This window comes from Phycomyces blakesleeanus, assembly GCF_001638985.1.
Source record: "Phycomyces blakesleeanus NRRL 1555(-) unplaced genomic scaffold PHYBLscaffold_17, whole genome shotgun sequence".
Classification (NCBI taxonomy): Eukaryota; Fungi; Mucoromycota; class Mucoromycetes; order Mucorales; family Phycomycetaceae; genus Phycomyces; species Phycomyces blakesleeanus.
In genome coordinates this window covers 1,121,395-1,135,265 of record NW_017265150.1, presented here as the reverse complement: position 1 = coordinate 1,135,265, position 13,871 = coordinate 1,121,395, and the positions used below count along the sequence as shown (strand labels likewise).

General features: G+C 35.4%; 5 protein-coding genes across 5 annotated transcripts; 1 reads left to right on the top strand and 4 right to left on the bottom strand.

The window, feature by feature from the left end:
• Positions 1-1,052: 1,052 nt before the first annotated feature.
• On the bottom strand, positions 1,053-2,248 carry PHYBLDRAFT_72510 (hypothetical protein; the record flags this gene model as incomplete). The annotated part of the gene is made up of 3 exons (XM_018442668.1): positions 1,053-1,416; positions 1,503-1,955; positions 2,046-2,248. The coding sequence occupies 3 exons, from the start codon at positions 2,246-2,248 to the stop codon at positions 1,053-1,055; spliced, it is 1,020 nt and encodes a 339-aa protein (XP_018289098.1).
• Positions 2,249-2,451: 203 nt separating this feature from the next.
• PHYBLDRAFT_171119 (hypothetical protein) lies at positions 2,452-3,567 on the bottom strand (the record flags this gene model as incomplete). Its single annotated transcript, XM_018436515.1, has 3 exons — positions 2,452-2,936; positions 3,193-3,267; positions 3,333-3,567. 3 exons carry the CDS (start codon positions 3,565-3,567, stop codon positions 2,452-2,454), a joined length of 795 nt encoding a protein of 264 aa, XP_018289097.1.
• Positions 3,568-4,080: 513 nt separating this feature from the next.
• PHYBLDRAFT_72512 (hypothetical protein) lies at positions 4,081-5,815 on the top strand (the record flags this gene model as incomplete). The annotated part of the gene is made up of 7 exons (XM_018442669.1): positions 4,081-4,252; positions 4,653-4,825; positions 4,895-4,977; positions 5,053-5,106; positions 5,388-5,401; positions 5,666-5,679; positions 5,741-5,815. The coding sequence occupies 7 exons, from the start codon at positions 4,081-4,083 to the stop codon at positions 5,813-5,815; spliced, it is 585 nt and encodes a 194-aa protein (XP_018289096.1).
• A 3,981-nt stretch (positions 5,816-9,796) lies between these two features.
• On the bottom strand, positions 9,797-12,664 carry PHYBLDRAFT_171117 (hypothetical protein; the record flags this gene model as incomplete). The annotated part of the gene is made up of 2 exons (XM_018436514.1): positions 9,797-10,621; positions 11,636-12,664. The coding sequence occupies 2 exons, from the start codon at positions 12,662-12,664 to the stop codon at positions 9,797-9,799; spliced, it is 1,854 nt and encodes a 617-aa protein (XP_018289095.1).
• A 425-nt stretch (positions 12,665-13,089) lies between these two features.
• On the bottom strand, positions 13,090-13,745 carry PHYBLDRAFT_73984 (hypothetical protein; the record flags this gene model as incomplete). Its single annotated transcript, XM_018442960.1, has 1 exon — positions 13,090-13,745. A coding segment is annotated over one exon (656 nt), but the record flags the coding sequence as incomplete, so codon positions are not given.
• Between the last annotated feature and the right edge of the window lie 126 nt (positions 13,746-13,871).

Below are 13,871 nucleotides of genomic sequence, written 5' to 3'. Positions count from 1 at the left end.
TATGATGTCTGGAATAGTCTAGAAAGTGTTTGTAAGTTGTAATGATCACTTTAAGTTGAAATGTATATTTTATTAAATATTAAAGATGTCAAGTTTTATTTGGATTAATTTTTTATGGAATGTGTGAACGAAATGGAAACATGACTGCTATTATTTTTTTAAAAAAAAGATACACCTCTCTTCTTGTTTACTTAACAATTTTATTTTAATTTAAATTGCGTAATGGCCTGTAGAACATGTAGAGAATGAAAAAAAAACATAAGGTATATAGAAAAGAAAAATAATAATATAGAATACATGGGACATATAGAAAGCATAAAAAATATAGAGTATATAGAGCATATAAAAAATAAAAAATAAAAAATAAAAAATAAAAAAAGTTATAAAATAGAAAGGTTGCCCTTTGTAATGCGTATATTATTGTTGAAAACATAATAAGATGCAATTACATAGAGCTGATTTCCATTTGGTGGGTATTGTATAAGGCCAACTAGATGACAAATATCATTGACACTTATTACTGCATATGTGGGTTGTGTTTAGCAACCTGTTGAGCTGTTTTGTGACTGCTGTTTGACAATTGGTATGGATGAGTCGTGAGCAGCCACGTTATATTCCTTCATTACTTCAACAAAAGCAAAGAAACAAAAAGAGCCAAGTGAATTCTAATGCTGGAAGAAGAATACCACTGCACCAACAAGCCAGCTGTAAATAATTATGTTACAGTTGCTAAAGTAAATAAATAAATATAATATAAGCAACTTTTGATTTTATATTGAAAAATGATATACTTATTTTCTGTAAAAACAGGTAAACATCACGTAATGATTACCATGACTTCTTTCATTTCTTCTTTGTCAATACATGCAAGATGAATGTATAGTCAAATTCATCCATAAACGACCAGCAACAACAATTGTAGAATCATCAATATCAGAAATCATCAAACCCAAAGTTTGTTGATAGTATCTAGTTAAGGCATCCTTCACACTAGGGCTGCTTACACCTTCTATCAAATCATTATTCAAATGAGCAAATCAATAAAATGACTCCTACAGCTGCGCACCACTAGGATCATTAGGAAGATCCATATAACTTTCTCTACCATATGGTTTGAGCTGAATAAGATCAATTTCGTTCTGGATACGGATGGCAGTGTTGATATAGTTATGCAATGCAAATCGCTCCACAAGAAAACTAGCATTACGGCTGCCCTTACACTTTGACTTGATTAGCTTGAAAAAGACACCAATTACTCTCTCCATTGACCAAGTAGAGTAGTATCGAAGTAGACTTAGTTGCTTGACAATGAATAGTATATGCACAAGATAGTGCTGTACTGGTCTGAAGACACTAAGAGATATAGTCTTGTTCTGGACTTGTTGCAATAGATAGTGGTGCCAGTGTTTAAAATGTCTATTGTTGTTGTTATTATTATTTTTAAAAAAGGTCATGATTAGTTTTGTATATAGTGATATAGTGTTAGAGGCATTATGACTTACACATCCATCTTATCCAGCAACTCCAAAGTCAGTGTCCATTGCAATGCCAGTGCACAACCTTTGACAAGTGACAACACCGCAGTTTTGACAGCCCTGTTTGGTAAGAATGGGACAACAAAAAGGAGAGCAATGTACAGAAGAAAGTCAAGCCAATCTACTGCACGAGTGTCGTCAATCTTGGAGAAGACATTATCAAAACTGCCTTGGAATAATACTGGCATATATGGTCTTGAACTTGTGATACAGATGTCAATTGTCACAAGACTAGTTCTTGGTACAAAAAATGGGTATTCTGTGCTAGTGAGGGTATCATCCAGATGGGTATAAGAAAATTTTGTCTCCTTAGTAAGGGACACAGTGATCAAGTCGTAAATGTGCTTTCTGATTCCTCTTGCAACTAAATGAAGTTCATCTAGTGCGAAGAAGAAAGATCTGAAGAAGGCTGACAGCTCACTAAAAATGTTTGGTTAGTATATATTTTTTATATATTATATGCAATTATTTAGTACAAGAAAAAATCTAATTAAACTGTTATATTCTTACAGGATTGCCGGTTTTGAATTCTTCCAAAGGTTGCAAAGGAGTGGAACTATCTTCAAAGTACATTCTGTGCTGTATGTTGTCTGAGACTTTTCCCTTTGTTTCACAGATTTGGCAACCAAACAAACTGGCATGTGAGCTAATGTGCGCCATGTCAGCCACAGCTGGGATGTCACCAGAAGCAAGCAACAAGTGGATTTTGGCATGGCAAACCTCAACTCCATTGCTCTTGATTACCAAGCTATGCACCTCAAGATCTTATATTTCACTGATGATTGGCATCAGGAAAGAGTCCAAGTGGATAGATTTCTTGGGACCAGGCAAGATTCCCAGCTGCAAGAGATATTCATTTGTGTATCTAAGCTTTTTATTAGTATTTTTTTTTGAAATTAATATATTAATTGATTTATTATCTTATTGATGTGTCAAGATTGAATACAACAGCATGAACGATGGTGTACAAACTCTTGCCCTTTTTTTGGTTAACAAAACCATTGGTATATAGCACAATGGCAACAGCATTGGGATTTGAGAACAAGCCTTTCTGCACCAGCTGCTTGTAATTTTCACCATCGAAAATATTGGTGAGCTGACCAGCTACAGATTCCCGGTTAGCTCTGTAATAAAGGAGTTCTCTTGTGGCTGGATCAGCCAGCATTTGAGAAAACATATCACCAACTGACATGAGCTTCATACTGGCAGCTGGTGTTTGACTTTGCTCAGTATCAGTCTTGTATCGCGGTTTGCCACAGTAAACACAAGATTCCTGATTGTCATTAATTTCATACAATTGGCAATCATTAGGACAGACATCATACTCATGGCCTTTGACACTTGTCTTGGACTTGAGCAAAGCATTGACAGTTTCTCCGTGGCTGATCTTAGCCCCAGGTTCTAAAAAAAAACGAACAACATCACTACATGTTAGAAATCTGAAATTAAAGTGTAATGTAACATAAATATTCTATTTTACCCAACATAATTTCATCATGATCTTGAAGGATTATATTAACAAATTGGACAATATCTCTGTAAGGTGCCCTGGAAATTCTGTGCTGAAGCACCAATTGAGAGAGATGAATACTCATCAACTAGGTCTTTGTAAAGCTATTGCTACTAATTCTGCTGGTATCATAAATGTGAGCTTCACCCTCACTGTCCTTGAAACTACAATCGCACTTGTAAGAAATTGCCTTGTTGATCTCTATTGCGTTCACAGCATAATCTATAATGCATTATTAAATGAGTATTCCAATCACTTATTAATTATTTTACACTGATTATTATTACCTGAATTGCTAACTAATTCATTATCGTCAATAATGTCATTTCTAATATTATTTTGCATTTCAACATCCTCTGCAATATATTGTGAAATGATATTTGCTGATGCTAAGTTGCTTTCATGACCTCTCTTATTGTTCTGAAGCTGATGATAAGTGTTGAATGACAAGACACATTGATTGCATTTGTGTATTTGTGTAGATAATATATCTCTCTGCTGATTGATGTTGAAGGAAGACATATTAGTTTCTTTGGTAAGTATTTAGTATATAAAATGAAACTGTAAAGAAGATTCTGGTCATATCTGCACAACATAAAAGAGAGCTTTATATACTTTTTATCTCAGGACAATTTGTGTATTTTTTTTATTTTATTTCTCGCAATAATATCACAACAATAAAAATGATGATGATATTAGCTAAACACATCTTGATCAACAATGATGACAAGTATTATATAAGTATAACTATCATAACATTTACTTTACAAGATCAATGATGAATGCTTAATTAACTATATTGTATTTAAACATCATGTTACTATTACAAAGTCCATCTATGCTAATGTCATTATTTTAATTGGTAAAATATTCTGGCGCCAAAAATTAAAAAAAAATGTTGTAGCAACCACATATTTATAGTTAAGTTGATATATCTTTTTTCAGAAAGTTAAACAAGTAAACATTATAAAATATATATAATGGGAAGTACAACTTTTATTCACTTTATCTTTCTTAAAAAATAATAATTAAAAAATGTCTGATATTAATACCACACTCATAAACTCTGTAAGAAAAATTGAAATTGATATTGCTGAAATAAAGCAAATAGTATGCATGCTTCAAGATCAGTTTAGTAAACAATTTGCTCCAGCTGTCAGTGTGAAAGATCTTAGTATAATTCAACAAAGCATCATTGAGCAAAGTGGTAAGATACATTTATTATATATCTGTATATTTACTTGCCTTATTAATATGATGGTATGCAACTTTCTTTTTGGTAGCTCTTGAACATGTTGCCGAGTCTGTGAAAAGATCTCAATTCACTGAGTATTCTGACCAGCTTGGCAAGTGAGTAATTGGTGCAGATGGCAATTTCAAAGGGAAAAACAAAGCCCAGAAATATAATTTGTTGTTGCAGTTGCTTCATGAGCAGGAGTTGAAAGATTGTTATAAAGAAAGCTCAGAAGGGCAACTTTTGTCTCAACTAGTACTTCTTTTGGACAGCGATTTGACAATGAAGCAACTACAGCTTAAGACTTTGAGTTGTAGCATCAAGCATGACCTGATTGACAAGGACTTTTCTGCTTTCAGTAAAGAATAGAAAGATATCCTGGCAAAGCACCAGGAGTACTATATGATGCAATTGAAGAGACTGGCGAAAGATAACGGCTTTGCTATTTACAAATGCAAGAGCATGTGGTGTGTAAAAAGTCTTTTCTGGAGAAGCTTCAAAAGTGACAACCAGAAGCAAAAAAGAAGAATGGTAGAGAAAAACAATGTAAGTTTATTAATCAAAAGGTTTCATTCATATATTTTAATTAACATTTAAAAAAATCTGTAGACATAGCAAGATGCAAATGATTCTTCATTGTATTCTGATAATATATCAGAAATGGATGGTGGCAAGTCACCTATTATAGTGGATGTGCTGTAAGTTATCATGGTTTCTGCTGGTTTGGTGCTGTCAATACAAAATTAATATAAACTTTTTACTTTCTTATAAAGGTCTCCTCTGACAGAAATGAGTGTTGAGCTAGCACATAAGAGAAGCCAAAGATTGTAGGAGATTTTGATTGGTTCCAAATATTTTTTAGCATATTTTTAGTTCGGTTTTTATATTTGTCTTTTATTTTCTTCTTTTCTCTTTCTTTCTCTTTAAATAAAAATGCATTGCCCTTTTTTATGTGATTGGTATCTATAGAGTCATCAGCATTGAAAACTAATGTACAATATCTGCCATATTGCTACAATTAATTTTTGAATAAAGCACAATAGATTTTTTTTTCAAAGAACAAAAAAAAACTGATAATACTCTTGTGCTGCTATGTTATACTTGATAGGTATTATATTCTATGTAAGTATCTTGATATAATATATATCTCGTGTTAACAAAACAATGTTCATTCAGTTTTCAACTAGATTTAACTTGACTTTATATTGTATGACTCAAATTTTTTTTTCAGGTTTTATTTAGTAATAATTTTGAGTGATAGTCACTGCTTTTTTCACTTGTCTTGTAGATATACTAACACTTTTAATAACATATGAAGCTTACATATTAATATTATTTTCTAATAAATATATTTTTAGAGCAAAAAAAATCTTTGAAGTTATTAAGCATATGACATAAAGGTAAGTACTATATTATTATGTCTATTTATTTATTTTCTCTCTAACATTGATATATTTATAGAAACTGGTAAGAATTAAAGAAGGTCGTCTAGTCTATATTGAAGTACTCGAAACACATGAAATGCTTTTGGGATAAATGAGTTTTACTGCATATTCTGCAGTAGCCAAATAATATCATATATTTTTTACAAGTTACAATAGATGGGTTTTAAGTAGTATTACTATCATATAATAAAATATAAATTGAAGCAAAATTGTATTCAATTCAATTCATTCCAATTCATTTTAATTCAACTCAATAAATAGTTCATTTAATATGCCAAATAAAAAGCGAAATGATATATTAGTATTAGATACAATAGTGCAAAAAAAGGGGGCATGAAAGAAAACCAAAAATAAAAAAAAACCAAAAAAAGGAATGAACCTTGGTCTTTTAAAAAAAGTGGCAACTGTGCCTCTAATCGCGCTATACAGACTCATATCTGTCATTTTTTATTATGTAAAAAATGGCAGTTATGCTACCAAAGTGGTAACATGTTGTCACTTTTTTAGGCATAGTGTTGACTCAATATACTCAGATAATCAAACAAGTGAAATATCAATAGCATTAAATATTAAGAGAACTTGTCAGAAAATAAAACAAAGAAAAATCAATGTTTATTGAATGCACATATTGTGACATTTATAGTTTTGCAATTGACTTGTTGAATAATTAAATAAATAAAATTATTGAAAAATATAACAAAAAGTTATATAATTGACAATCTATTAAATGTGATTTGCTTTTTACTATCATTCAGTACAAATAGAATAAAATAATTATACTTGTAAGAATATATAACAAAAATAATATTAATTCCAAGTTGATTCGTTCAGTTAAATATAGTGAGAAAATAAGATACAATGTGTGATTACCTGAAGTTATTGTTGACAGGATAATGCTTTTTTGATGTACTTATTGATATTTTGCTCCACAAATAAAAAAATTGCTTTCTATTCAGTCTCAGCCACCATCGGAAAATCAAAAAAAATAATAGAATATAATTTTTCTAGAATTACAAAGAATTCTGCAATGTTACTGCACTGCTGGACAACTGAACTTCTGTTTTGTGCTAACAGATTGGTAACACTACGTATCTCCAGTGACACGTGATGTGTTAGGTTTGTTGTAGATTGTAACGGATCACTTGGCAAATAAAATACAATGTTAATATAATAGAACAGAAGACAGATACAGCAAAAGGCGGCAAACAGCAATAGTTGACAGATAAGAAAAGAGAGAATAACCGATAGAATCGTTGTTAAAATTGAGAGAGAAAGAAAGGTATATGAAAAGAGAATGACGAAACAGAAAAGTAATAACCAACAAGGAGACCAAAACCGACAAACAACCTTCCTAAAACCAAGGAACTGATATGTTATATTGCAAGATGGTATAGACCACAAAGAGAAGAAAACAAGAAAAAGATACTGAAACTGAATGAATTATTTATTGAGTTGAGTTTGCTTCTCTTTTTATAGTCAACAAGATTTTAAGTTGATAATAGAAGTTCGGAAAAAGAAAGATAGTAAAAATAGAATGATAAATAATTGATACAGCAAGGATAAAATATATGAATAAAAGTATGGTAAAAATATAATAATAAAGGTACTGATGCTGAGCGGAGATGTTGGCAAGATAAATTATGTGCATTGTAGAAGAGGAATGTTACTAGCATGGGGAACCATGATTTCGAATGAGTAAAATGTAGACAAATATATTAACAAGGGAAAAGGAAAAAGTATTGTGTGTAGAAGGAACAGGGAACGGAAACGAGATTTTTCCTGTGCATGGAAAAATTCTTCTCTTACTACCGAGGGCACAGCACCACATCAACAAACCGTTGACATCAGCCTCTCATAATCGGGATGACATGTCACAACAAACTGCCAGACAAACCCACTGAGCAGACTGATCTTCCAGTACCAGACATCACAACATGGTTAAAAGCCACACCTGTCTATAACACACGTGACACAAGTGACGCGTGTTGAGTTATGGTGTGTGGTGCAACTGGTCAGAAATATAATATATATTATATGTATAGTTATATTCTTGTGATTTCGCTTAGGACAATCCAACAAAAAGGAATTTAGACAATGAACAGGACTTTAAATGGATAGAAACAGATATACAGACAACAGACAGATAGACAAACAGACAAATGCACAAGCGGACAAATGGACAAATGAATAAGTAGACAATCGACAACAGACAGGCAGACAAACAGACAAATAGACAAATAGACAAATGGACAAGCAGACAAATGGCAAGACAGTACTTGCAGATTCTAACAGTGTGCAACTTAGTATATCCCGCGGAACAATAGCTGAAGCTCAGTGATAATGTTCAAAAGAAATATAGAGAAAAACTGAATGAATTTTATTGAGATAAAAACGTATCTCTTATATACTAATTGACAACTGCATTCAAGGTGACAATCTAGATACATCTTATGCTAAATGATGATTATTTGGAAGAGTGTACAGGTCTTCGGGCATAATCACAAAAGGAATTAATCAAAAATAATAATAAAAAGAAAAAAAGGAGAAAAGCATTCAAAGTCCAGCTGGAATTTAAATGTTGATAGCAAGAAAAAAGGAAAAAGAGAGAGAGAGAAAATAAATCCAAGAAATCGGATTTTGTCATGTCCAGAGATGGAGTCATGACTTTGCACTGTCCATAACTTAATAGTCTGCCCATAAGTTGACGTCACATCAAACAAATATACATTTTTAGTTAATGCTAAAAACTTTTACAACACTTCTGTCACAAGTGATACGTGATGTGTTTGTTTATTGTAGATTGTAACAGTATCACTTGGCAAATAAATGTAATGTGAATTGTGAAATACAAGAAGAATACAATAAGAATGGAAAAGAATGGGTAATTTGACAGGTAAGAATTGGTGACAGACAGGTAGAAAAAATAGAGAGAAGATTAAAATGGAAATTGTGACAATGACAAAGTCTGAGAAAAACAGAAAAGGGAAAACAGAGAAATGAAATATATCAAGATTGACAGTCAAAACTCCAAAGAATAAGGACACTGTGTATGAATGAAGAATAATGATAATAACAGACAAAAATAAATAAGATCAAGGATAAAATGATGATTTTATTGATTGAAAAGATTGTTCCTTTTATAAACAAAAATATTTGGTTAAAATAATTTTTTGAGGAAAAGAAAAGAAAGTCAAGTGAAAATTTTTATTACATGCAACTAGTGTTGATAGTAGAAGTAGAATAGAAAAATATAAAGAGAGTAAAATAAAAGTATAGTAAAAATATAATAATTGAATAAAGATAAAGTAAAAATATAGTGAGGTAGAATAGAAGTAAAGTAATAATATAATAACGATATAGTAAAGTAAAGTAAAAAAATATAATAATAGTATAATAATGGAATCTAATAAAATGTAATAAAAAATAGTGTAAAATAAATGTCAGCAATAAAGAAGTGTATAAAATTAGGGGAAAGAGGTATAATGTTTTTAGTGGGTGACAGGTGTTTCTGAGGTGACAATGTAGATGGGTATTTTAATTTTAAGGAACAGGATTATATTGGGGGGTTTGGGTATAGGGGTATTGGGAGCAAGATTTTCCAAGAAACCTGGGGGGACCACTCTTGTCCCTCGAGACAGGTCACTCGGTCAACTCACTGTCAACGTCAACACCCATGAGTCTGGTACCACCCGTCATGGCTCACCACTGGACCAAACCACCAAAGGAATCCACCGTCCAGTATCCCTCACCAGAAACTGGCCAAAGCCAGAGTTGCCTACAACACACATACATAAGTGTATTGGTTTCTTGGTGTAGGTAAAAGATTTTTATTGAAAGGCTAGTGGGCACACGCACTATAGAGCTATTGCCCGCTTTTAAGAGTACAAAAAAGAATAATAGAAAGGAAAAAAACCCAAGGGGGAAAATGGGAAAAACTAGAAAGGGAAACTAAGCTAGGGGATACAAAAAAGGGAGATAAGGATAAAATATGAAGCATGCATGAAATTCATGCAATAAATGGAAACTAAGACTAATACAGATCTAAACTAAAAATAAAAGGAGATGGCCAGTCTCATTTGGGTAGCCAGTTCAAGAAGAGTTGTCCTCTGTCTGTTGTAGCATGATCAGCAAGATCAACCCCAGAGAGACAGATCTGTTCTATATCCAACATTATTCTACAAAGAATTGGCCAAGTAAAGATCCAGAAGGCATTGTTCTTGTTGTTTTTAGGTTTCTTCAGAGGCAGCATATTGAGTACATAATCAATTGGATTGGGTTGTACTGTAGAATAGAGATGGAGACGAATTGCAGCTCCAGTGCACTCAATGACATGATGACGGCTGGTGGTATGCAATCCACAGGAACAAGGTTGAGGACGTCCAGGAAGCCATCCCATACGCCAACGTATGAATCTACTACGTTCATAGTTAGTCATGGGAAGCCAGAGAATAGGGTCAACACCAAGAGAAGGACGGCAAGCAGAGAGAAGTATTTGTTGAGAGCGTTGCAAGAAGAGGCCCTGGTTCAAAAATGAACGATTGGCATGCTTGCAAGCTTTAGAATCAGCATTCTGACGATTGGAGAGAGATAACCAAATGGGATTAGCTAAAAGCTTAAACCATTGGTGTGCTGGGTTTGTAAGAACAGGTCGAAGAAGAGTAAACAGAGCCTCATCAGGCAACCAGAAAGCACGATATACAAACTTGAAACCAAGAGTCAAGATCCTCTCCCTCATGCTAGGAAGATTCCCAAGGTGACGGAAAATAGATGTAGAAGATGTGGAGTGACCTCCAAAAATCATGCGTAAGCATGTGTTCTGGGCCTTTTCAAGCACAGCAACTTGTTTAATGTTGAAGCAGGATATTGCCAGGCCATACTCAAATTGTGGACGAATAAACTAGCAATACAAATGAATTGAGAGTAGACGTGACAACCCAGTGTGATTGACACCAAGTGATTGAAGAGCACGCATGCTGTTGATAGCAGAGACACAATTACGAGAGATGAGAAGAGATGGATCAATAGTCCCCTTTGCTGAGAAGGGAACACCAAGGTAAGGAAACGAATGAGCATGAGGAATAGGCACATTGTAGAGAGAGAATGACAAAGGAGAAAGAGAACAAGAATGATGAAGGATCATGCACTTGGTGGGACTCCAACGATATCCTAGCTCTTGAGAATGTTGTTCAGCAGAATTCAGAATGACAGGCATAGCTTCTGGTGTAGCAATGATGGCAACATCGTCAGCAAAAAGTAGTGAATTGACTAATTGATCATTGAGTCTTGTGGCAGCAGTCTGATTAAATACTGTGTTACAAAGTTCCCCTGCAGCACGAAGAGCAACTGGTAGAGAATTTATGTACACGGAATAAAGGTGGGGAGAAAGCACAGATCCTTGCATAACGCCAGTCAATGGTTGGAATGATCTGGATGTTGCACCAGAAAGCAACACCTCAACTTGAACATTGTCAAAAAGACTTTGTAACAAAGCTAACATAGCATCAGAGGCAAGAGGACGTAACGATGTCCATACTACAGAACGATCAACAGTGTCATATGCAGACTTGATATCAAGAAAAGCCAAGACTGGTGGTGCTTTGAATAGAGCTGTGTGACGACGGACCATCTCATGGAGACAAAGAACTTGATCAAGGGAGCTATGTTGACGTTGGAATCCACCCTGTGCAATGTCAATTGTTGGAGACACATCTTCAAGAGGAAACTGTAGACAATATTCCATGGCTTTTCTCAGGATAGACGTTAAGCTAATGGGACGATAGTTAGCAGGGTCATGAGTATCACCCTTTTTAAAGATGGGGACAATTTGTGCAGTACGCCATGCAAGAGGTGCAGAACCCCATTGCCAACAAAGCTGGAACAAAAGACAAAGAACAGGAGAGACTTGCTTAACAATTGGGTGAAGCATTTCAGCACGAAGATGGTCAACACCAGGAGCCTTGCGTGTAGGAAGCTTGAGAATTGCACTCTCTACAGAAAGATGAGTAAAAGGACACGATTCATCAATTGCAATTGGTGATGAAATCATCACTGTCTGGTCTGGAGGGCGGCGTGCAGGAAGAAATTGACCTGAGAAAATCTGGTGAAGATGATCAGCCATTTTGTTAGCATCTGCTTGAGGTCCACCTGGATCCACAAAGACAGGACTGGTTTGACGATGGCTTTTAATACGTTTCATTGTTGCTGTGGTCTTTGCAAAGTCTTGTGTTGCCAATTTGTTGCAGAATTCTTTCCATGTTTCACGTCGACGACGCTGGACTGATAACCTAACAGCATGACATGCATCCTGATGGCGCATCCAGCATATAGCCTTCTGCAAACCACTAGAATGACGCCAGCGTTGGTAGCTGCGTTCTCTCAGATCCATTGCTTCTTGAAGGTCCACTGGCCAGAACCAGTACTTTTGCATGGTACGTGGTGTACGACGACCAACAGCAGTGTCCAGAGCATCATAGATAGCTTGAGCAAAAGCAGAGCACAGAGAATCTACAGGAGGAGGAGAAGAAGAAGAAAGGAAAGCACTGAACTGCTCTGTCAGATTGTCCAATGACGCAGAAGCTGTATCAATGTAGATCTTGAGAGTGTCAGGCTGAGCAAGCTTGGAAAGATTCCAAAGTAGGCGCGGATGATTAGTAGGGGGAGGGGGAGGTGAAACATAGGGAGTGAAAGTGAGGTTGACCATTTTGTGATCAGAGCCTAAAGAAAGATCAGAACGAATTTGCATAGAAGGATTGAGAAGGGGGGACGTAGAAAGAAATAAATCAATGACACTGGAACGTGAGGTACCAGAGCCACCAGAAAGAAAGGTAGGAATACCAAATGCAAGTAATTCATTCCAACAAGTGAGACCAGTTGCCTGGATCCACTGAAGAAAAGAAGTTCCTCGCGAAGTGATAGCATGGTCACCAAGAAAGGATCCCATACGTGAATTAAAATCACCACAAAAAATAGTGTTAGAAGAAGGAATAGAAGAAGAAGAGAGGGGGAGGTCATAAAGAATAGAAATTGCATCGTCATTAGAAAGAGAAGGGGGAAGATAAATGCAATGAATAAGACAATCAAATACAATACAAGAAAGAACATAAGGAGAAGAAGAAGGAACAATAGAAATGGGGTAAGGGAAAGAAGGATTTACAAGAAGAGAAATACCCATGCAGCCACGGCTAGCATTGGGGACAGACTGACCATAGGTATGGTACTGCTGCCAAGAAGTAGGATAACGATGGGGGGACAAAAGCCACGTTTCAGTGATAAAAAGAAGGGAAGTAAGTGGAGCATATGAAAGGATTGTAGGTATGGTCTGTTTTGCAAGACCATTTGCATTCCATAATGTAATTGTTACTGGATTCATAGATCAGAGAATGAAGGGATGGTGATGCTGGCAGTATGTATAGAGATGTCCAAGTCTTTTTTGGTGGGTCGTGGGGGAACAATCTCAGCTAGTTGGTCATCACTAATCCATCCCTGAGAGCAAAAGGAACGTGCAACAGCAAACTTGACAGGAGCCCTAATGAATTCAATGGCACGTAGCATACAATCATTGTAAACATGTATAGCTTTTGTTGCCCTATCATCAAGTGAAAGAGAGGCCAGAGCTGGGTCACGGAGGTGAACAGGGTCCAGAGGATCAAAGTTATCCAAAGTAGTAACACCATAACTCGCCAAGATAGTCTTGAGCTCAGGAGCATACTCATTATGTACAAGCATTCCCATCACCTTACGATCAGGATAGTGGAGATCCAGCACACGTGCATTGTCTATCTTTAATTTCCTAAGACGTTGACGTTGAGTACTAATGGGAAGACAGATAGCATTAGGTACATAAACAATTTGAAACCCCTGATCAGCATTTTCTTTAATTGTCATGCCACGAACAACAGCAGCAATGGCCCTAGCAGTTGGAGCCCTTTTACGTGGTGTTTTAGAAACGAAAGTCTTGGTGGGTTCAGTGGAATGATGGGTCTGGGATGCAGGAAGTGATGGAAAATCAGCCTGAGAAACAACTGGAACAGAGGCAGCAATAGTAGCATATTTGGATGCTGCAGCACCAACAGAAAAATCAACATTCTCCTTTGTCAAACGTGCAATAGTGGCGTTTGCAGTAGCAAGAGCCTTACGCAACTCAATTT